The sequence below is a fragment of the Epinephelus fuscoguttatus genome, linkage group LG7 (genome assembly GCF_011397635.1).
Source record: "Epinephelus fuscoguttatus linkage group LG7, E.fuscoguttatus.final_Chr_v1".
NCBI lineage: Eukaryota > Metazoa > Chordata > Actinopteri > Perciformes > Serranidae > Epinephelus > Epinephelus fuscoguttatus.
This window is the reverse complement of record NC_064758.1, coordinates 7,211,583-7,236,604: the sequence shown is the minus strand read 5'-3', so window position 1 is coordinate 7,236,604 and position 25,022 is coordinate 7,211,583. Positions and strand designations below refer to the sequence as shown.

Genomic DNA, 25,022 nt, shown 5'->3' with positions numbered 1-25,022 from the left:
ACAATAGCAACATGCAAGGGACAACATGTCCCAACAATGACTTGCCTTTCGAAAAGGAGGTTACTTATGCACATGTGAGAAGTTAGCTCTCGGGGCTTTCTGTCAGAAAGCATTTACTGGCAACTTTTTGACCCTTAACCTGACCAAAAAGATAGTCCTGAAGACAAATTCTCCAAACAGCGCCACTTCAGAGCGACAACAAACTCTCCCCCGTCAGCACGAAGTTTAAACGTATCCCACACGTCTCTGTATACTATGTGTCCATCAGAGAGCATCCCTGACCGTCACTCCACCTTCTCCTCCTATTGGCCACTTTCACTGCACCTGTTCGTCTCACCCGCCAATCACACGCTGCGGTCAGTGTGCTCCAAGATGGCGGCTTCCAGTGCTCCGTATCAGACATCATCGCATTTGAAAGCTAAATATTACTATATACCGATGGTTTAAACTTATGAAGAGGCAGACCAGAAGGAGCCGAGGAGGGCTGAGTTGTCGCCAGTGAAACGCGGAAACAGTTTCCCTATGGTTTGTCCGTGTGAGGAGCCGGTCTCGGTGTCGGTCTGAAGGGGGTTGTGTTATCCGAGTATGGCCACCGAGAACAGGATCAATTTTTGGAGGAGAAACGCAAAGGTTCCCGGAAGGTGGGTTTTTGTAACTCTTTTTTAGCGTTACCAAATGAAGCAGAGGTACATTCCTTTAGTAAGTTTCACACGGGCAACGTTAGTGTTAGATATAGCTGAAAATATCACCAGCGCTTGGTACAAAACATAACGTTGATATAATATGATAATATCCTACTGTAGCTTGATAAACTCATAATGAAGTACATATATATAAATGTATATATTATAGGAATACTATCTTGAAACCGGTCTCCTTAGCTGACTAACGTATTAAATGTCACCATGACTATCTCAGGAATAGTCATAAGTTGTTCATATTATAATTGTGGGTTTCACTTCATTCAGCTGAGGACTATTCACCCCTCTCCACCGTCTGGTTTGAGTGTGTGTCTGTATAATAGCCTCCAGCTGAGAGAGACAGACCTCCATCTCTTTCTTCTCTGCGGTTTCTAACGCTCAGAGTGGAGCTGTCAGCTGGCACAGTCCGTGCACCGCCCGCCATATGTTTTCTGACTCTGTCCGAAAAGGTGGTGACCCTCACTATAGGCCAGCTATTGACAGAGATAACAGTGAAGGAGACTGCGCCGTCTCGATGAGGATCACTGCTGTAACCTCAGCTCTATTATTTTGTTAGCTGAGTCATAAGGGAGGAAGTTGAAATACCTCCTCTTTTTGGGGAAGATTTATTGATGAGCAAGTTGACCAACAATTTACCCACAAGAACAGATTGTTCAGGTCACAGCTTGTCTTTGTTTACAGGGGGGGCCTTATTACAAAGTACAGACTATATGATGTGTTAGGGACCATGCAAAAAGGGGGAGACATGTCAAATAATTTTTGAAGCATTGGGGAAAGACTTGTGTTACACTTTAAAATGTCTGTATTTTTCTTTTACTGGCGATTTTTAAAGAAAACATACGGTTTGGAAGGCATGTTCGAAGAAAATGTGTTTGAAAGGAAATTTGAAAGCAATTGGCTGTCTTCTTTTTTTCTTCAGTCACCAAAACTACACCATTCATCATAGTCAGAAACTGTAAAAACAGAAATTATCATTGGATTTCAAATATCCGATGGTCCTTCAACACATTATGTTGTCCATTGGAACAAAACAAATCTGAGTTTAAAATATTGATATTTCATCAAAATCACTTTATTCTTTGTGTGTCATATAAAATGTGGCAAAAAAAAATCAACTATTTGTACGAAATAACCAGCATGCATGACAAGAGTAAAAAAACAAGGCTTTCTTCAAACATCAATGGGTAGGTTTTAAAAATCAATAACAAATTTGTGGTGGAGGGAGGGTCACACATTTTCCACCAGTCACTCAGGTAGGCTCAAGGGATGATATTTGTAGCTTCAGGGAGGGTAAAAAAAAAAGGAAGTCACACCCCAGCCACCCCCTCCACTGATAAATAAAGAACAGTCCCTTACACAAAAAATAGTATTATGTGTCTGAAGTGGGAGAAATCATGTGGACACTTGCTTTAAATTTAGGCCAGAACACTAGTCCCAGCCAGCCTGTAGTGCTTGCTCAATAGGCATAATGGTAATGGGTTATAATGGGCACTGAGGACCTGCAGGGATTCTCTTTACTTTTATTCTCCTCACCCTGCACTCTTGTGGAAAATGCAAACTCATCAGACTTCATTGATAAGGCATGACATATTCATGCTTGTCTGTATTGAACTGTGTGTCTTTATGACTATGATGACTCTGAGTAGGTGACCTGCCCTGGCTCCATGCAATTGCCTGGCAGGGAGGGTGGAGCAGGTTGGGGGGAGGGAGTGTTTGAGAAATCTTAGAAGAGAGGATCTCTAAGGGGAGGGCGTTGCTCTCTTTGTCACACACACTGATCTTTTTCAAACGTGGTGGGTGGAAGGCTGGAAACCCAAACACAAACATATGTTTGAACAGGAAAGCAAGCAGCTTGTCTTACTGCCTGTCCTTGAGCCGCTGCTGATAAAACAAGTTTAAGGCTGATAAACAAGAGACTCTGGCACTACCAGATAATCAGCAGGCCCAGTTCTCAGCCAAAAAGGCTTACTGTCAGTTTATTCATGCAAATCACTTAAATTAGGTTGACATTGTTTAGCCTCAGGCGTGAGAAGTCACAGTTTGACAGAGTCCACATAGAAGTAGTAATATTTGTTGTTTTGTGATATTCACACAAAAGCCTCTCAGCTACTTGGAATAAAGTGCTTGTCATTTGTGAAAGTTCTGCCAAACTGACAGGCAGCATTAGTATAAGACCACCACTCTGGTGAAAGAATTATTCATTCGTAGATGCCTTTGTCCCCAGTCTGTAAACAGAATCCTTATCAAAGAGAGTAGTCTCAAACAAATGACATTTAGTCTGCCAGTAATTTTAACCAAAAAATGATCTTATATGACAAATGGTCTTAAAGGTCCATTTCTGGTTTATTGGCAAATTATTTATTTACAAGACTCTAACTAATATCTGATTTGTGCTGTTAATACAGACACAGAAATGTCCACCTGCCTCAGTTTCAATGCTGTGAAGCCACAATTACAACTGAAGTTTAACTGTTAAGCATCACTTGATCTGATAAATTTAGAAAAGCCTAAACATATGAATGGGGCAGAGGAGGCTGCTGCTCTTGGCTTTCTATAAAGGAAAAGAGATAAGGAAATGAGTGTTGTTGGCAATTGTAGATCTGGCCCTGATCCCATCCTATGACTCTTGACTGTGTCTGCTTTGGGTCACCAGAGAGTTGGAAAGAAGCTGAGCTGAGAAAGAAGATTCTCACATCCGCTGAACATAATGCCCACCCCAGGGTGGTGGAGATCACAGGGGCTGTGCAAGCTGTCCACTAGTTCTGTTCAATACACACTACAAGCAGGACAATCTAAACAAGGCAGGGTTAGTGTTATTTAATAAAAGGGAAGTACTGGGTTGTCATCTGCCATGGCAAAGCAGAATGTAAGGCTAAATTTGCTGGCTCGGTGCATCACAAAACATTCCCCATCGGATTGCGAGCTTTGCAAAATCATCCAAAAACACTGGCACATTGCTGACACATCCCAAATTAAAATACATTTTTAGTGATCCTCCAAAAACGAGATCTTTGAGAAGTCTGTCAGTCTCAGGGATCTTCTGTTAATAGCTGATATGTCTCCTTTATTTTCAGATATCATCTGCAGGAAACCACAGATGTGGTAGCTACACCCAGTTTGCCTTTTATCATAAATGCAAGTCTTTAAGCTGTTCTCACACAGGCTGCGTATACCTATGCATGCTGTGATGCAGAACCACCCGTGTCATTTACCTTATATACTTCCCATGTGGTCTGGCTTTTGTCAGCAAAACATCTCGGCAGTTGCACCATGCGTTACCAAGCATTGCACTAACATTAGAACCGACAATGAGTGTAGCTCCATAGCAGTTTGTTTCAAGCAGGCGAGCCATACCGTCAGCAGATGAGGTCATCCTGGTATTGAGAAAATTAAAAGGTCTCATAACAGTCGTGATGTGATGACAAAACAATGTAATTTTGGAAATGTACACATTTAGAATGAGAGATTTGACATAAAACCCTCCATATAAAAACAGTATTACTAAACTACATTTCTTCCACCCCCTCCTATTATGTGTCCTCCTCATGTCAAAACAAGGCAACTTACCGACTTGTTTCTTCTCATGAATAATCTCTGTAATGCACCAATTCTTATTTAAAAAATATGTTTTGTAAAAAAGTATAATAATGCCAAAAAATGTGTATCACATACAGTATATGGATTATTGGAGACAACTGCTCTGTTTCCTTTGTATATTGTTTTTGTTGTGCACCTGTGCCCAACTGCGCCTGGATGTGCAGTGCACACTATTTACTGTCTTTGCTTGAAATATTACTGGGCACAGTGTGTATGACAGCCATATTCAAACCAGTATATAGGCCAAAGTGTCACTTTCAGCTATGGTGTCATCTCCTCCATGGTCCCTCATTGTTTACTGTGCTATGAGTAAAGAGATTGAGCAACGTACTGCAACTAGGAAACAAAGAAAATACGATGACAATGAGCACATACACACAAAGATCAGATGTGTGTCTGCTAACTTTAGAGAGCAGATTTGCTGACTATTAGCATTAGATAGGTCAAAGACTGGGAGGCCACATGTGTTTTTCTGCACGGAGGTGACAGCATTTCACATGTCGTCTTCTGCAGCGTACAACCAGTTTATGGAGCACAGCATCCACCTCTCGACCCACGATTGCGACGCACGTAAGTGCTAAACCCAACTGGACTGCATGGTGTCATGTAACCCTCGTGGATCTATTTTATTTATGTTATTTGCATCTCCCATTTTCAAGTTTGTTTTTCAGCCCATTGTTCCATGCTTCAAGTACTTCAACATGTGTGGATTGCATGCACCAGTACTGTAACAGTGTGATCCAGTGTTGACACAGACATTGTTACTGCTGTTTGAAAGACTGTCAGTGTTCTATTGCACTTTTCTGTTGTATAAAAAGTTGAGTTTTTTTTTTTTTTTTTTTTCCTTTTGACAATATCATCTCCTAAATTTCTGTGTATATTACATACCATTCTTTACATTTCTGTCTTTCTCTCTCTTTTCCCTCTGCAGGTATCCCAAAGACACAAAGCCCAAGTTTAACAATCTCAAGTCTAAAAAGGCCTCTAGCTTCCATGAGTTCGCCCGAAGCACCAATGATGCTTGGGACATTGACGAAGAGGAGGACGTGGATTTCCTCGGGCTCCCTGCCCCAACTTTATCCCTACCATCAGGTCTCCACTCTACATCCACACAGAACCAGGTAGGTACCAGACATCAGTTTTTTAAACTCCTGAGCACTTACGGGTATTGAGTTGGTGTGAAATGAAAGGAGATATTCTGATGTGTTTCCACTCAGCAGCAGCAGAATCAGGCTGGTGACACAGAAACTGGAGTGTCACAAAAACTGGCAGCTCCCAGAACAGAAGCTCAAAACCTTCAGGATGCGCAGGAGGAGGACGCAGAGGGCGAGCATGTCAACGGGAAGGTTGTCAAGTCTAGTAGTGACGCCCACCTCAACACATCCTCAGGTATGTGAGTAATATGGTGCAGAAGTTCATTTGGCATTAAGAGCTACTGAGCAGCTTATCAGATGATTCATAGTGAAGCTAATTACAGACTTTGTCCGCTAATACTGCAGATGGGGCTAGTGGGATTATACCAGGCCTTTGTGCCTGGTGAAACATCTTGTGGACCTGAAAATGTTTCACCAAATGCTCTCATCCCCATGTGCTCTAATGTGTTTCCAGTGACACAGATGAATTAAACAACCAATGAGTTTATTAAAATGAACACCATATTCATGTGTTCTAATAGTGCATGTTATCACAAATATGGTCTTTAAGGTCTACATGAAAAAAGTGTAATTAAAACTTCCCCCTCACATATGAATCACAGATGAATGATACTGTATGTGCTGGGCTCCAATCAACTTTGCTACTGGTCCAGAGTACAAGACTGTGTTTGTAATGTTCAGGTTCTATCTGCATCTGTATGAGTGAGATGCATCTGTATCTGTATGTGATTGTGAAACAGGATGCTGCTAAAAAAAACCATCACATTTATCTCAAGATATAGGATAAAATGTATTACACTGGTGCATGAGCTGAAAGCTTGCAGCAAATAATTGGAAACACATTTGAATATGTTTCATAATGCCAAAATATAAATGTAAACAGTTTTCAGTTGTCCTTGAATGTGTTGGCCCAATCCTCTGTGAGTCAGTGTGTTGCGTCAGATCCTCAGACAGTGTTTGTGGCTATTCATCAGTCCAGCAAACTCGCTGTGAACAGTCAGTTTATTCACCTGAACATCTCAGAAATCACCTGGCTTGTAAATATTCAGACTCACCCACTGAGCTTTTGCTAATATCTTGTAAATCACTTCTTTAGTTCTTCTTCCAGTTTTGTGCTGTTTTATGGTTTTGTGTGTGTGTGTTTGTTTTGTTTGTCCTATTTCAAGCATCATGAGGAGGACATAATGAAAGTCTAACAAGTAGAACACATAAACAAAAAGACAGGTGGTGGTCTGTCTCAGTTTAAAATTAATTAATTAAATAGATCAAAGTTAAATAGCTTGATACAGATATTTGGGTATAGTAGTGGATTAGTTGAGGAAAGGCACCCAAATATCCAACATCTACTTTTCTGTGATTAAGTTGGATAAGTAGAGCCATTTAATATGAATGATAACATCTAATATTAATAGTTGTTAGTGGTTATAGAAATAAACTCCTCGTCATCTCATAATCATCAAAGATTGCTAAGTTATGACTGGATCTTTTTCTTAAGTACAATCAGAACACTTTTAGCAGGAAATCACAAAGGACGGGTTTAATAATAAATGAAATAAACAAATGAAAGACCCTCAGCTAATTCATACCCATCACACAATGATGTTACTGATGAATAGATTTTTAGAGCTACTCTCTCTCAAAGCCAGAAACCAGAGAAGCAAGTCTCAAACTTGTGATGTCATAGGGGATAAAGTCTGGAGCTGCTCCATAGACAAGGAATGTGAGACTGATTTTGTGGACCCACAGAATGTTTGTTTTTGTGTTTTTGTTTTGCTTTGTCGTAGTGTTCTCTGTTCTGAAACAGAAAATGTAGCCATGTACTCAGAACACTCCCCTGAGTGCTCTGTGACTTCTAGAACATCTTCTCCTAATTCACTGTCTATGGAGCATCTCCAGACTTTATACTCTATGACAGGGATACTTAACTTGTTTTGCCCGTTTTCCACTATTGCAAAATGCCAGGTGGCCAGGGCCAGTTAATAAACAGACATTTGTAATAATATATGAACAATTAGCTTGGACCTCTGTCGGGAGGTCCAGGGAATCCTCCCTTGGCACATTTTTTTGGGTGCACAAGCTCTGTTTTAGTGTTTTTTGCATACGCTGGCACCTTATTTAAAGTACAAAAAAATCCCAGTGTAAATTAATCTAAATGGTGTTGTGAATCTAGGAAAAAAGAAAGAGAAAATGGTTGGTGGGCCAGTTTTGGCCCATGGGCCACAAGTTGAGTATCATTGCCCTGTGACATCACAAATTTCAGTTTTCGCCTTCTAGTTTTTGGATTTTGGAGAGCTGTTTATGTGTACTAAAATGTTTGGACTGTCCTAGACCATAGGAATGACGTATCAATTTTTAAAATGTGCATAGTTCCTTTTTAAGCTGTAGTCTTTATGTATAATATTGTCATTTTGATGAAAAATAGCAGAACACACAACTCCAGAAATCTTAGACAATATAAAAAAGTGCACAGTACTGGCGAAGATTGAAAAACAGATAGAACACTGGCACTCATCATAGAATTCACAAATGGCCATTCATTATTGTTTTGTCATGCTGATGATGGCTCTTTAGCTGAAACACATCCATGTCTACGCACATTTTCCATAATGTGCGTAATTTCATAAAAAGGGATGTTAAGTTGAACAATATAGGTGTGTTTCCATGAAACAGTTAGTAGTTCCTGTAGAACAGGTACCTAACATGTACGGACATGTACCTAAACCTTAGATCTGTTCTGCTTTTCCACCGCAGACACTTCTCTTCAATGTCAGTGGAGTTGTCATTGGATAGTACAGTAATAGCCCTGTCACTGCTCCATTCAGCTCTCACTGTATTTTCTGTTCATGGATGATGCAGAGGGACATCTGCACCTTCCTGACTGTACACAGAGCAGGACCAAAAGAGAACGAGCTGAGTGTCAGAGTCTCTGTCATAACATCCCTTCTTCTGAGGCAGATGGGATGTTTAAAAAAGGAGGTTTGTGCATTGAGTCTTTGTAGAACAAGAGTGACGATTCTCTCTCGACCAATAAACAGACTGTAGTGTTTTTAGCTCCACCTTTTAGTATCAGATCAGTGTGCAAGGCACCCTAATAGAGCGGTTCTAATGGTACCATCCACATCTTTTGACAATGAAAACCCAAAAATGACTGTTCCAGTGCTTAACAAACTGAATGAAACTGAACTGGACTGCTGTGCAGAAATGAGACTTGTGTTTCATTCGTGTAGCGTTTTCAAGATGTTAATGTTGAAGTTTCCCTCCTGTTTTCACAAAACAGTTTGTGAAGTCTACACAAAGTTTTTATGAGTATGTTATTACATTTTGAATTTTTTTCTTGTGTGGCCCTCTACAGTTCGCTCCACACTGCAGAAGCAGCAGTCTCTCCCAGTTCGTCCCATCATCCCACTGGTGGCTCGCATGTCAGACCAGAATGCATCAGGGGCACCACCGATGACGGTGCGGGAGAAGAGCCGGCTGGACAAATTCAAACAGCTGCTGGCTAGTTCCAACACTGACTTAGGTAGGAGAACAACACAGCCACACACCTCCATATTGTAGATATGTGAAGTAATCTTTGGCTCCAGGCTAACGCTACACTCAGCTGACTGTGCTTTCTGTCTTTGTGTGCTGACTTCTGCTGTGGTTTTCTGTAGTGTTGATAATGTGTGTTTGTATCTCGCTCTGTGCTTTTACAGAGGAACTGCGGAAGCACAGCTGGTCAGGCATACCAAGAGAAGTCCGGCCAATCACATGGAGACTTCTCTCTGTAAGTCCCATGACCTTCAGTTTTGCAATATCACAATATGCTTTTTTGTAGCATTTTGCACAGCGTTTGGTCTCAAAGCCCGTTGCAGAGTCCAAGTTACATTTTGTAGTTGGTGTGTAACCACTTGCATTCCTTTTTAGAAAATGCTCACATCATGTCAAAAGCCTTATCCCTTTAGGCAACCTCATCTCCTCTCTCTTCTCTTATCTCAAATGGCTGGCCAGTTCTTTTCGTTTGAAACTGTCCACATCATCAAAAAACAAACCTCTCTTCACTGGCACTTTCTCCTCTGTACTTTCTCTCTCTGACAGGGCTACCTGCCGGCCAACAAGGAGCGCAGAGAGCTGGTGCTAAAAAGGAAGCGAGAAGAATACTTTGGCTTCATAGAGCAGTATTACCACTCCAGAACAGACGAGCACTATAAAGACACATACAGACAGGTACAGTTAAAGAAAACAAGTGGAGAAAAGCCATAAAACTGTACTCATCAGTCAAAAACATCACTAAACACAAAAATGTTTCCTGCTTTGATTATCCTGAGTAACATCTCAATCATGTTCCTTCCTGTCAGATCCACATTGATATTCCAAGAACCAATCCTCTGATTCCCTTGTTCCAGCAGCCTGTAGTACAAGAGGTAAGATATGATCTGCTAAAGAGCAGTGGAATTACAAACACTTCAGTTATCTCCGTAGTTCATCCAAAGTGCATGTTGGTAGTTTTTTGTGAGTGTGTGTGTACTTTATAATCATATATGGGTCCTGTGTCATTTGTTACTTAAGCAATATCACACGAGAGGGAGTGATGTTATACTCGTATATTGTCATGGCTGTGATTCGGTCATAGGCACGAGGCCGCAGGCCAAGTGCCGAAGACAATCACAGCCGTGACGATACCACAGTTCAACAGGTAAATAAGCAAGGCTGATTAAGAAATGTTGAAAAATGAGGACAAAATAGATAATTTAAGCATTTTATTTGTCTTCCGACTCCACTGTTATCGTTGCTATGTAACGTAGACATGGTGCGCCAGGCACTTACTCTTTATACACATTTAACTGCACATTTCCATTAATTGTGCAGCCAGTGAAATAAGTCTGTGGTGACTGCATGGTGGACTGTCGCTTCACAGGCACAGCTGACTCTGCCTTCTGATCTGACAGTATGTTGCTTTTCTCCATTGAGCTCCGCTGATGAAACACTGACAAACCTGGATGTGTGCTCAGATGGATTCAGCTTTTCCTCTCCCTCATCTTCCTCTCATGACCATTCATAGTTCAATTCAAAACTTATTTTAGGAAATAAATCCATATTTTTGGCTGTTTGACAGTGGATGAATTAATTAGCCTACAACGCAACTGCTGACCCAACTGACACTAACCGTCAGTTTTGATTTGATTGTTGATTGCAATCAGCTATGAGGCGGAGTGATACATACACAGTGAAATAATCGTGATGTTGTACTCCAATATCATCACGGTTTTACTGTCTCTCGACCAATCAGATTGCAGGGCCGGAACTAACTGTAACTGTATAATGAGAGATTTACCACTGGATAGGCATTTGCTCACGATGTTGTCTTTAAATTAAGATGTGAGCCATAACTTTGTGGCATTTTTATTTGGTTGGTTGTTTTGGTTCATCTGTCAAATTAAAAGTGAAGCAGGAGCCTGTATCATGAAGCAAGATTAGAGGGTTTGCCAGGTGACTCACTTTTAAGATGGCTAGATCTAGGGGTGGGTGATATGGCCCAAAAATAATATCACGATACTTTAGGGTATTGTTTCAATAACAATATTCTTGACGATATGATAAATTAGTTAAAAAAAATACATATGAGTAATTTAAGAACATACAGTTGTAACAAAATAAGTGATATAGTTTTACATGTCAACCTAACAGTTTGCCTTCAAATATTCAGCAGAAATTAAGCAAAAATTATCTCTCATTTCTCTAGTTTGTAAACAACAACAGTAGCTCAGAGTGAGATTTAGATTCTGTATACAATATTAATAGTTCACCAACAAAAAAATCTGACGGTATGATCGTCAATATGTCAACAAGTCAAAATATTGCGACTATCATATTAAAAATTATACCTGTATTATTGTAAACAAGATGATACGTCACACACCTAGCAAGATCAACTTGGTAACAACTAAAGAAGAGAAATAGAGACAGACCAATAGAATAACTCTGCTTACCATGATAATTATATCATAGATAGGTAGAAGGTTTTTTGAACAGCCATGTGTCCAAACTGAGTATGAAATAGGATCTATAGTTAAACATACTTACCTTGTGAATGCTGATATGTGGCTGTAGATAATTTGATAAGATTCCTAAAAGTGTAGATAACTTTAACACTCTTTTTCCATCCCTGCAGCTCAGAATAACATGAGGTGATTTTGTGAGCCCTATTTAAACAGTCTATAGTGCACAGTCTGAAGTGCATGATGCAAGCACATTTATGGCTTGTCAACTCCACCTTTGCTAAATGGTGCATAATCTGGGCACAAAGTAAGGCACAAGGGGCAAAGTCTTGTATTTAGTCCCTTAATTAATCATAGGTGTGTTTTGGGTGTAACATGAATTCAACCAATCAGAGTGTCATCTCATTCCCCTCATAAGCCAGGTGCTCCTGCACCTGGTGCACTGCTATTTACATTTGACATGTTGGAGAAGTGAGTGGAGCGTAAGAACACTAATGTCAGCAGCTCTGCTCTGCTTTCTGCTGTCTGTACAATTTGGAGAATGTTATTAACACTTTTCTAATGATGTATTATTTCACCCACCCTATCATGCGTTACTGGTTGTGTAACAAGCAGAGTGTACACACGTTGTGAGCCCGCCCATGGTGCATTTTACTGTTTGAATAATGCACTCAGGAAAATACTGCACCATTCTGACACAAGAGCAAGTTTTTGTTGGTCAATAGCACAGTTGCGTTCTGTTGCTTCAGAACAGCAATGCGCCAACAATGCACCTGACCACAAGTACATTTGCTGATTACATATCCTGGGTGCTGGCCGTGAAAATAACAACTACTAGCAAAAGAACTTAAATAAGCAATGACAGTTGCACTTTGCTGTGCGCCACTCTGCGCCGGCTGTAAGATACAGCCTGAGTGTTACATCTGGTTAGACTTAATAAAAAGATATAATGAGCCTTTTGCAGTTTCACTGTACTGGCCATGTGCACTTGCTTTACGTAATCTTAAAGACCACTATCACCTTTTATTAGAAAATGAGAATCCACTCATTGTTTAAAAGCTCAATAAGGTAGTTCAGGTGTTCATTTCTTTCCGCTGGACCTTTTTTTCTCAGAGTATCTGTAGTTTTTGTCTCTGCTCTGGCAGTAAGAAGAGCCTTACTTTACTGTCAGCTAATTCTTTTTTTTTTTTTAAAGATATTTTTTGGGCATTTTTTGCCTTTAATGGACAGGACAGTTAAGTGTGAAAGGGGGAGAGAGAGAGGGGATGACATGCAGCAAAGGGCCACAGGCTGGACTCGAACCCGGGCCGCTGCAGCAACAGCCTTGTACATGGGGCGCCTGCTCTACCACTAAGCCACCGACGCCCTGTGTCAGCTGATTCTAAGTGTCATCTGATTTGCTTGTAGTTAAGAAATTTTTCTCACATGCTCATAGCTGGATTGGAAAACCTGCTAAGTGAGTGAGTTGATAAGCAGCTTTCTGATAACCTCTAGGATCACAGATGTTCGGCTCAATGAAGCCTGATAATCTAAAGATGGCTGGACTAAGTTGAACCTGTGTTGTGATACAGGACTTATTTCAGAAAATCACGACTTTGCTTTAACTCATGTTAAGTAGAGACCAATGAGATTGGAGACTCATACCCTTAGATGTTACCTACCGTAGATAACTCATGGTCCTGCAGATGATACTGTGCTGTAACTGTGATGGCCACTAAGGAAGAACCTGCATCAGATTACTACATTACAGAGGATGTTTGCTGTAAAAGGAAGTTCACTGACTGAGCATGGCTTGTTCCTCAAATATGGTGATTTTATGTGGGTTTGCAAAACACCAAAGAATTGTCTAGATTTACCAGCACAATACTCAGCATTATCCATTTTCAGTAAATTAATTGTAATGATATTATTATTTTGACAGAATTCAGAATTCATATGAAAGCAACCCATAGACTAAAGGAAAGGGTAAAAGTGGGGTTTCAAGACTCCCTCTTCTGTTACACTTTTTTGTTAATTTATGTCATTTTTTTTCCTTTATTAAGTTTATGCACATTTATTGTATGTGTTTTATAATATTATGTAAATTAAAACGAGCATTGAGATAACAATATGATACTTAAATTCCTCTTTGCCTCAATAGAAATAAGTAAAGTCATATTAAAGTAACCTATGACAGCAGAATATTGAATTGAACATCAGTTTGTATTTCATTTGAATACTGTACAGTGAAAATTCATATTAATGGAGGCGGCACTGATTTCCACCATATTGCCGGCTATCCCCAGCTCTAAGCATATGTTTACCACAGGTGTTATTACTCTCAAGCTAATGCATGCAACCCAAGTTCTTTGACAGTTGCTTGGCTCCATTTCCACAACAGAGTTTCAGTTTACAAACCTCTTTACACAAAATGCTGTGCATTCATTTTGGCCTTAAAATCTCACACTGCACACAAAATAAAAACAGCTCTTTCACATAAGGTAATGCCTTACTCACACTGTAAGTTTATCAGACTATCACAACATTACATATTTTTATCACTAGCTTTCAAATATTGTTCCTTTTTTAATGATCATCAAAAATAATGGCATTGAATAGCAACACATTGTCATTAAAACAGAGTTTACAATGGTGTATTCCTCAGGAACAGAAAGGAGATGTGCCATTTATGCGGAAGTCAGTATTTGAAATGATGTAACTGTTTTCATCTTTTGATAAATTACATATATGATATATCACTGTAAATACAGATTTTTACTTCACACTACAGTAAATCCTATATACAGACAAGACAAAATGATGAGTTGACTGTTTTTCACTGCAGCACTTACTGTTTCTATAAGAACCACAAAGTTAGTTTTTATTCAACACAACAAAATTTAGGTATTCCTTATAATCACTCCTCAATGATTTTGCACATCAAAGTCACTTTACTTGTCATTAGGTGCACCGCTCAGTCTGTGGAAACAGTTGTTTATATCTAACGTATTCTAAAGGGAGCTTTCTGAAGTCTGAGAAAATATGCCTGATGACATCATCAGGGTTATCTCAAATTGGACTTGAGACTTCAACTTTATGGCACAAACTGGGCACATGGAGTTTGAAAGATGCAGGCGTTTACAGTGCAATTACAGATGCCATTTGTTGTATTATGGGAAATGTAGGATTCATTATTTTTGGACCTTAAACCATATTTTAAAAAATTAGGATATCTTTGCTGCTCTGACCATTCTTTTTTTTAATTTATCTCCTGAGAGTCTCCCAACTTATAGAAGTGCAGTAATAAATCACTGGAGTAATTCTTTAATACTTAGAAATACAGTAAAGTACAGTAATACTGTAATGCTGCAAGGCATATTCCATTGAACTACAATTAACACGACCATAACAGACACTTATAATTAGCAGTGGTGTTGCAGTGCTGCTCATCATGGTAATGTTATTGAAATCAGGAGAAATGCTTTCAGACTTGTGTTGCATTTACTCTGCAATCTGCACATTTAGTAATAAGCACTGAAACTTGTGCTAATATGAGTCGTCTGTACTCCACGAAGACTGTGCATGTGATTTATTATCCAACCTTGAAAAACAAAAAATAACGAGATGTACAAACAGTGAAAAGGCAATATCACTGTAAAAGTAATAAAGGTCATTTAAAATGTTCTGATTACAAAAGTAATGTGATGGTTAAATATGGATAATTAAGATGTAGAATAAAATACAGTTATGTAAAACAACAAGTCAAGATTGGGAGGTTTAAGATGAAATTTCTAAAATATCCAAAAGGTACAAGGAAACTGATTTAAAGTTGGTGCTGTATTTTGTTCCAGGAGTCAGGTACACTAAAATTAAGAGCAGTTTAAGTTTAGACCTTATTCGTGGAGCATGAAGCAAGAGCCAATCAGCCCATCTGAGTGACAAAACAATTGTGAAGGGAGATATGTTAATTTGCCAGTAAGTTTTAATGTTTTGCACTTTGAAGGTAAGAATTTAGTGAGTCGGTTTGGCTCTTTACATCAAAAGCTTTGCACATTGTAAGTCCAGACAAAACACTGTATGCCCAAAGTACTGGAGTTGAAAGTTAAGAATCATAATGAAAATGATTGAGTGATGTTTGCTTCCATAATAAATCTGGTATACACACTAATCAACCATTTTGTTGTCTTTCTTCCTCAGGTGTTTGAGCGTATTCTTTTTATTTGGGCCATCCGTCACCCAGCCAGTGGTTACGTCCAGGGGATCAATGATCTGGTCACACCCTTCTTCGTCGTCTTCCTCTCTGAGTTTGTCAGTAAGTTACTGGTGGGAAATGTCCTGCATAGAGCCTTGTTACACTCACACTTGACAAATGGACCCATGTCTAGAGTTGGGGGTAACATGTTGCAAAAGTAATGTGTTACTGTAATATATTACTTTTTAGCAGTAACAAAGTAATATAACGCGTTACCAACAGGATTGTGGGTAACATTATTAAGTAAGTAAGTAAGTAAGTAAGTAAAATTTATTTGTATAGCATTTCTCACAGAGAGAACTCACAAAGTGCTTCACAGGATTAAAATACAAACAAGAATACATACATACAAATATACAGGTCACATACAGAGACACAAAAATGAAACAGTTGTTGCAAAACTAAATCATTTAAGACAAGTTAAAGAATGCCTGCCTATACAGATAGGTTTTAAGATGCTTCTTAAAAATATCGACCGATGCTGCGGCTCTCAAATTCTGTGGGAGGGCGTTCCACAATCTGGGCGCAATGGACTCAAAGGCCCGGTCACCTCTAGTTCTAAGCCTAGTGCAAGGAACTGCCAACAGGCAGTGATCGGCCAACCTAAGTGTCCTACTAGGAACATATACATGCAGCAGGTCAGACAGACACTCCGGTGCCTGATCATGAAGGGCTCTGAATGTTAAAACAAGGATTTTGAACTGGATCCTAAAGCTGACAGGAAGCCAATGTAGGGAGGCCAGGACAGGAGTAATGTGGCAGTTTTTGGGTGATTTGGTGAACAGCCTGGCAGCGGCATTCTGCACCAGTTGGAGGCGGTCTACAAAAGTTTTACTGAGACACATGAAAAGAGAGTTGTAGTAATCCAGACGTGATGACACAAAGGCGTGAATGATCATTTCCAGTTCAGCATGTGATACAACAGATCTCAGTTTTGCAGTGTTTTTAAGGTGGAAAAAGCATGTACAGGTCAACACGTGAATGTGTTTATCAAAGTGCATGGCCTGGTCAAAAATAACTCCAAGATTTCTCAGGTTAGAGCGGATATTTGAATTCAGGGACCCAGTACAGCTCGACACTCTAGAAGCAGTACAGTCAGGAGCGACGATAAGGACCTCGGTCTTAGCAGTGTTAAGCTGGAGGAAATTGTTGACCATCCAGTCATTAATTGCAGACAAACAGTCATGCAGTACATTCAGACTGTCAGTCCTGTCAGGATTAAAGGAAAAGTACAGCTGAATATCATCTGCATACATATGATAAGATGCACACTCAAACCTGTTGATAATGTTTCCAAGAGGTAGCATATACAGAGCAAACAAAATTGGACCCAACACTGAGCCCTGAGGTACCCCACAAGAAAGGGGGGCGGACTCGGACATAAAAGGATCAGATGCTACAGAGAAACTTCTACCAGCGAGGTAGGAGGCAAACCAGTCAAGGGCACTGCCTGAAATGCCAACCCAGTCACTGAGCCTATCTAGCAGGATGTGATGATCCACAGTATCGAAGGCTGCGCTAAGGTCAAGCAGCACTAGGATGGTACATTTACCAGTGTCAGAGGCCATCATGATATCATTTGACACTCTAAGAAGTGCTGTCTCAGTGGAATGCTTCTGACAGTAACCAGATTGAAATTTGTCATAAATACAATGCTTATTTAGGGCAGGGACTAGTTGGTTAGCAACGACTTTTTCTAAGATCTTTGAAATAAAAGGCAATTTAGAAATGGGCCTAAATTTGCTAAATAATGAAGTGTCCAGATTGGGCTTTTTAAGAAGCGGCTGGACAACTGCATGTTTAAAATAGGAGGGGAAGCAGTTGGAGACCAGTGAGCAATTAATAATATAGAGCAGGCAAGAGCTGATGGAACCAATAACTTTTTTTCAGTAGTGACGTGTGCAAGATGTCTAACAGGCTGGAGGAGATCTTCATATTGCTCACTAGCTTAGTTAAATCTTGTAGGGAAATGGGTGAGAAACGATCCAGTATTGGCTGCTGTAAAGGAGGGGCAGGGGGAAGAGCAGAAGAAGGGGTAATACTTGCTCTAACACAAGCAACTTTGTTGACAAAAAATGACAGAAGATTGTTACAGTCATTAACAGAGAAAATGGGCACCACAGGGGGCTGGGAACAAACAAGATTATTTATAGTGTCAAAAACAACTTTTGGATTCCGCTTATTGGAGGAAATGAGGTCAGCAAAATAAGAGGCCCGAGCAGCTTTAACCATTGAGTTATACTCCGTTAAGATGTCTTTCAAATAAATACGATGGACCTGAAGCTTTGTAGACTTCCACAGGCGCTCGATACGGCGACATTTGCGTTTAAAACAACGAATGTCATCATTAATCCAGGGGGTAGAATTAACAGTAGCAACTGTACGGGATTTCAGAGGAGCAATCTCGTCTAAAATAACGGAACAATGTGAATTAAAAGTGTGAACTAGAGAATTGGCATCACTCTCATCACCAAAAAGCTGCCCTATGCTGTTGTTAAAAACAGAGGAGAATTTCACGGCAGACAGGTCATTTAACATATGCGAACAAATAACACGCTTTCTGAGTGTACAATCAGTGTTAAAAGACACATTAAAGAGAATACATTCGTGATCAGTCACAAGCAGCTCCTCAGAGCCGATAATGTCTAATTTTAATCCATACATGAAAACCAGGTCTAGAGTGTTGCCCTTAATGTGTGCTGGGCCGCTGACATGTTGGGTAAAATTGAAAGAATCAGTGACTTTTAAGAAGTTCACTGCAAAGGTGTTTGTGGTGTCATTTACGGCCACGTTAAAATCCCCAAAAGGAGGATTTTCTCAAATTTAATTATGGAAGCTAAGAAATCACTGAATTCGGATAAAAAAGAGCCATTAACACCAGGAGTGAGATAAATTAAAACACAATAAAATGGATTAGCACGCCTAACTTTAGTCACTAAGAGTTCAAATGAGGTAAATGTTCCAGAGCTCACTCTCCGGGAGGAGAAACAGTCCTTGTGCACCACCGAGCTGAGGCAGTAGTGGGTGCAGGTGCTAGTGACCGCAGGTACCGTGGGTCCTCCCCTGCCCGGCTGCGTCTTGCTAAAGGGAAGACAAGTCTTAACTGACACTGGGACTCTGGGAAAACAGACCTGAGACATGACAGGCTCACACTAGAGTTGGCTGGAAAAAGTTGCATTGGTGTCATGGCCTGCAGGGGGGGGCTAGAAGGAGAGGGAGTGTTAGGAGGAACTGTCACAGTGACCACTGAGGAAGCAGCTGGGAAGGGGGTGTGTTGTGTAAACAGTCAATCAGTGAAAGCTGCGGACTGGACAGCTAGCATTGTGAGGTCAATGTTCTGAGACAGAAGATGGGATCCTATATGGTTTAGATGAAGGCGGTCTGGTTTGAAGAGGTCCGGTCTATGAAGGAAGGTGGTGAAATTGTCCACATATGGATGCCAGCGCTGTTGCAGTAGCCTTTAGGCCACACCTGAAGCTGCCTGAGTCGGCTAAACTTTTCGTCAGCAACTGTGAAGAATACTATCAATAAGGCAAATATTATCGTTCTTGAGTTTTATAGACTGTTGCAGTTTAAGGTCGTTAATTCCTCCCAGATGAACCACAACAGTACGGGCAGCAACTGAGGGATGGCGTCATTTAAGTGATTTATGCAGGCACCTGGATGACATGAGGTGAAACACCTGTTGGCACGGACATGTCGATGAGCCCTGCCACTGCAGTGGTGGAGGACCCTGCAGTGGTGGTAGGCTATTACATTTACAGTGTCTCGCAATTCGTTACTACCCAAAATAAACTGTTTATTATTTTTATTTTTTATTTATCCACACTGATTCACACCACTCTACTTCCAACAATGCGCCACCAGAAAAAAATATCCTGTTGTGCTAACCTCAACATTTGTTTATTGTGTTTCATATCAGAGGCCCACAGATATTGATCCAAATCTAATAATTATCAGACTTTGATCCTCTGCCTGACCCTCCCTGTGTCCAAGGATACTCATTTATTTTAAACGGTCAAGGCTATTAATTGTTTTATATCATCATGTTATTATTAATATAAGCAGGGGATTTTAATGCATAGTGGTAACCACTGTATGTGAATGCATGAATGGGTCAGACCTGCAGCACTGGATTTGAAATGCCTATTAGTTCTTTTGAGCTCATTTTGGTGAAAGTAATACAAATGTAGTGTTATAAGTAACTTATTACTCTACACGGAGAGTGTGCCATGCTGTTGACTTGCATGGCTCTGTGTTTTTTAGCTGCGTCTTTGTACACTAATGATTTCTTCAATCAACCTCAGCAGAGGCCAGTATTCAGTAATCCAGGAGCCATCTGTATGAGTCAGGCTATTTCTGTTTCATTCAGTGTTATTTGTTTTTCCAGCGGAGGACGTGGAGAACTTTGAGGTGGCAGCACTGCCTCTGGAAACACAGAGAAACATTGAAGCTGACAGCTTCTGGTGCATGAGCAAACTGCTGGATGGAATACAGGTCTGGTCAAACACATACACATCAGTCAACACCTTTTTGAAACTGTAAATGTGCCAGTTTACTGAAAATGGTGTCGTTTCAGGACAACTACACGTTTGCTCAGCCTGGAATTCAGAACAAAGTGAAAGCTTTGGAGGAGCTGGTCAGCAGGATAGATGGTAAGTGGACTCCTGTCAGTCCATAAGCAGTTTTGTGCGTTAGGCTTTAGGTTGCATGCACTTTGCTTTAGCACCCGCCCTACTCATACCTGTTTTGGGCTTTTTTTCAATGAGCATACATGTAGAAAGCGATAGACGGCTGCACAGCTGATTCCAGATACAAGCTATTAACAGGAAACCCACAATTTTAATATCTGTGTTTGTGTGCATGTGTGTCTGTCTTCAGAGGACATTCACAATCATTTTAAGAGGTATGAGGTGGAGTACCTGCAGTTTGCTTTCCGCTGGATGAACAATCTGCTGATGAGGGAGCTGCCTCTTCGTTGCACTATTCGTCTCTGGGACACCTACCAGGTATAGCAGAGTGTTACATCACCAACACACCTTCACACTAGAAAGTAATCCAGTACAACAGCAGCACAAATTGCAGCCTCAAAAATGACTATAGGATTTACACTGCTGCAAGTATGGTCCATTATACAGTATTTGTTAAGTGTTGGAACAGACTTTCTTCTCCCCATTGATTGTCTTTGCTTGTTTTCCACAGGCTGAAGCAGAGGGTTTCTCCCACTTCCACTTGTATGTCTGTTCTGCTTTCCTCATTGAGTGGCGCAAAGAAATCCTCTCCATGGTTGACTTTCAGGTACCAATCTGTCATCTTAGTAGTCATCAACACTTAACTGAGAAAGTAACGACTGAATATTGTTGAAGCACCAACAGGTGGTAACAAGGGCGACTTTAAAGGAGGGTTTATGGAAGCAAAGAAAAGGGATATGCTAATTTTAATATTAAAAGCAGCTGAAATATGTCATGAATGTCATTCCCATTGAATCGTAGTTACTTTGGTGATCCCTTAACCTTTATCATCAGGTCAAAAATTACATTTGTATACCAGCAGAACAACTGTCAGTAAGCAAATGTTAGCATGCTACCATGCTAAATTAAGATGGTGAATATAGCAAACATTACACCTGCTCAGCAACAGCATGTTTTCATTGTGCAAACGCTGATTCAGCAGCTGCTTACTTTCAAAATAAAAGTCCCTGCAGTGCATCAAAAAATCTTCAGTCTATACGATGAAATACAACTTCTCTCCTTACTTTTATCCGTAGACTTCATTTAAGCTTTAAACAGTGTGCAAAGTAATTTTACTTCTTACGTGCATTTTTTGAACGACTGGGCTACTATTTCTGAATAACTTTCAGCCAAAGAAAATAATTCAAATGTCAAAATAACAACTTTTTATGCCTTTAAAAGTACAAAGCAGGACCATTTAGTTTCAACTTCCAACTCTGACAGTGTTACAGTTTAGCTTCCAGCTTTCTTAGCAACGTATTTCTACTCTTAGCTTCTTTACGTAATGCAGTTCAGATTCTGCTTCAAACTGTTTTGCATTTTAGCTTCTAGTTTCTAGTTTCAGCAATGGAGTCAATGCATTTGAACATTTAAGATTTTTTGTGCAATTTGTTTAATATTTCTGCTTTTTCAGCAGTGTTTTGTGATTAATATCAGCTGTCATCATTCACACGCATTTTTTTTGTAGGAAATGTATTTCCTAGTTGTCATTTTGAGCATGTTAGCATGCATAAGTAAGCATTTGTCTAATGTGATAGTTAACTGGATATTCTTGAGTTTAGGACTGTTGGTTTGTTGAAGGTATCCTCTTTGGCTTTAGGAAACTGTGATGGCAATTTTTCCCTGTTGTCTAACATTTCATAGGCTACTTGAGACAAGAATCTGCAGATTAACTGATGATGAAAATGATCATTACTTGCAGCCTTAAATGCAGATAGCTGGTTATCAAAGTCAAATATGATATAAATTCTGTGGTATTTGAATTTCAAGTTAAGTATTCAGTGGTGATTACAGCCTTGCGTTGCTTCTATGTAGGTTGAACAATAAGTTAGTCATAAGTTTCATATATGTTTATGCATGCACACCTGATTCCAGTGTCTCAGAGTTTTACATACTAACCCACATGATTAAAATATTTTTTAAATGCTACACACACTCAGTCATTAACCTCAGCCTTCCAAAATAGTGTCAGTGTCGAGAAGTAAATTTCTGTTGCTCTTCAGGGCCTTCTTATGCTACTGCAGAACCTTCCTACAATCCACTGGGGCAACGAGGAAGTGGGTCTCCTGCTGGCTGAGGCTTATAGACTGAAGTACATGTTCGCAGACGCCCCCAGCCACTACAAGAGATAGGTCTGAGGCTGCCTCACAGCAAGCACAGTACACAGTCCACAGCACTGCAGACTGTGGCTGGATGGACCCACAGAGATACTCCAGACAGCAAATGTTATCTTTGAGGTAACCTGGAAGAGGCCGACACAACAAAACTTATCCTGTGAAAAAGTCCAGTGAATGTCACATTGGATTTGGGTTAATGATGCACCCATAGAGCTCAGTGAATATGAGACTATGTGCAGTCAATGTTCTGTACTGCATCAACAGACTGTTACAGTTTTAGTAACCATAGATATGCCACTTTGGTTTACTTATACAGTTTTTGGTCATGCAACATTATTTGTCTCTCAAGTGAAATGTACACTCAGAAGAACACGCTGTTATATAAAGGGATGATGTTTGTGAGATTATCCTTTTAGTGAACGATGGCATCTATAGATTTTATTTTTTCTGAAGATATGTTTTGGTTTTACAAGGGAAATATCTTAGATGTAAAACAGGCAAGTACAATATTTTATTTTCTCTGATAAAACTTATTTAGTCTGACACTGTCAAGCTGTTATTAATAAGATGGGACCCCCGTTCCAATTAGTGAGTAGACTCGCAGGATGTTTTGGTTCAGGATTACCAAATTTGCACTGTACAATCAGTTTATAAAAAAAAGTCCCTATTTGGACTGCAATGATGATAAGTGAGTTTAATTGGTAGCCAGTGCTGATATTTTGGATTGTATTAGGTATTACACCTAAGAGTAGCAAATATTAGGTACTGTGTTTTATTTCAGGTTGTGTCTTTCATTGAAAGTGAAGGAACTGATCTGATATCAGTTTGCCCTGATCATTATAAATCAACGTTTTGAATGACGATGAGATACACTCATCAACAGTGGTAAAATCACAATTTTTCTGCCTCTGAATAGACCAGGAATGATGCAGACGTTCTTGATAATGTAGCTTTGAAATTCTTGTTTGTTTGTTTGTCAGATTAAATGGGTCTTGTGTACTTTTGGAACTGACTAAGATAAATCTAAATTGTATTGTATTTTTGACAGGTAAAATACAATTTTAGTTAGAGGTTGAGGCACATACTAACACTCTCATAGCTGGCACCAGATGAGATCAGTAATGACTGGTCTGTTTTGGCCCGAGACTTTTGATTTTAAACTCGTCACACTCATTTCTTTGTGCATAACAGTGAGAGTAAATGGTTGTGTGATAATCTGTGAAGTATCTAATTAGATACCTGTGGTTAGTGTAAAAACTGCATATGCATTCAAGTCGTTAACAATGTTCAATTTCTTCAGTTTAGGATCATTTAAGATTAAGATATAGATATTTTTTAAATGGAGGAAATGCCTTTTCAATGCTTACTCAGTACTGAAGGACATTTAGTCACACCATCCTACTTGAGACAGTCCTGTGGACACAGTGCAGCTCACAACATAATACGATGCCTTTGTTATGAGCATTTTTAATGTTCTCCTGTCTTTTAAAGTATAACATGGGTAAATGCTTTATCATTAATGCTTGTATTTTATATTTGTCTAAGGTTCAGGTTAGGTTGCTCTTGTATTTGTGTTCTTTCATAGTCACATGATCCAAGAAAATGTGTATTTGTAACAGCATTTGAGTGGCAGGGGGTGAATATGTGTGTTACAACTCATCTACCTTCATTACCAGTGATAATTATAACACAATGTATGTTTGAAAGATATGACAATCATTAGCCTTTGATACTTTGGTTTCCCTACCATTAGATGTGTTTTTGAGGTTTTTGCTTTGGTCATTCTGAAGCAAATGCTTTGTTAAGCTATAGCAGAGTTTAAATTCGGATTTACTGTGCGCTAGATTCCTGGCTGTTACCTCAGTAATTGTAGGCTACAACAAATTAAATGGAGAACCATCTTTAATGTCATGTCTTAATTCAAATTCAGGAATTATTCAGTCCTTCTGAAATGTGGCAGTTCAATCATAGCCTGAGGTTTAAGATACTTTATGGCATTATATTCAGTGTAGTGCTCCTGAAGATACCGTGGTACTTTAGTTGTGTCAGTGAAATAGTAACCATTTATATTTTTGGAAAGATCTGACACTGTCGCAAACTTATTTATGGTTCATTCATTGCCAGTTTTTGCTTTGTAAAGCAACCTAGAATCTTGTGTTCATCAACCTTGTTTAACCCATCTGAAACATTTTGAATGTTTTTGTGAGTGTTGTTGTTGAATGTATGCCTTTAGCCTTAAAGTAGGTTTTTTTTTTTTTCATTCAGGTGCGCCAACTGATTGTTCACTCCATGCTGTTTTTATCAAAGGGTCATTTTGTTCTCAGAATATTATATTGATAAAGTGCTGACAAAATAAAAACCTGATTTGTTTCAGAGGTGTTCATGCTGTTTCAACAATAACATGCCAAATCTTTATTGGGCCAATGCAGTCTGTTTTAGAGTTAATATTAAATAATTACAGTACACCTGCTGTATAATAACTTTTTGTTTATATTAAACTGTTGTTATTCCTCA

The 25,022-nt window shown here is 39.6% G+C and overlaps 1 protein-coding gene across 3 annotated transcripts; it reads left to right on the top strand.

The window, feature by feature from the left end:
- The first annotated feature begins 337 nt into the window (after positions 1–337).
- tbc1d22b (TBC1 domain family, member 22B) lies at positions 338–25,022 on the top strand. 3 transcript variants are annotated; one of them, XM_049581537.1, is made up of 14 exons: positions 338–641; positions 4,812–4,868; positions 5,230–5,419; positions 5,519–5,687; positions 8,805–8,972; positions 9,148–9,218; positions 9,530–9,658; positions 9,790–9,855; positions 15,607–15,721; positions 20,052–20,158; positions 20,241–20,316; positions 20,543–20,670; positions 20,864–20,959; positions 22,395–25,022. In XM_049581537.1, the coding sequence occupies exons 1-14, from the start codon at positions 586–588 to the stop codon at positions 22,521–22,523; spliced, it is 1,557 nt and encodes a 518-aa protein (XP_049437494.1). In that variant the 5' UTR covers positions 338–585; the 3' UTR covers positions 22,524–25,022. The 3 variants fall into 3 exon arrangements, with proteins under 3 accessions (XP_049437494.1, XP_049437493.1, XP_049437495.1); XM_049581536.1 differs by having other exon boundaries at positions 339–641; positions 5,516–5,687; XM_049581538.1 differs by lacking the exon at positions 4,812–4,868 and having other exon boundaries at positions 342–641; positions 5,516–5,687.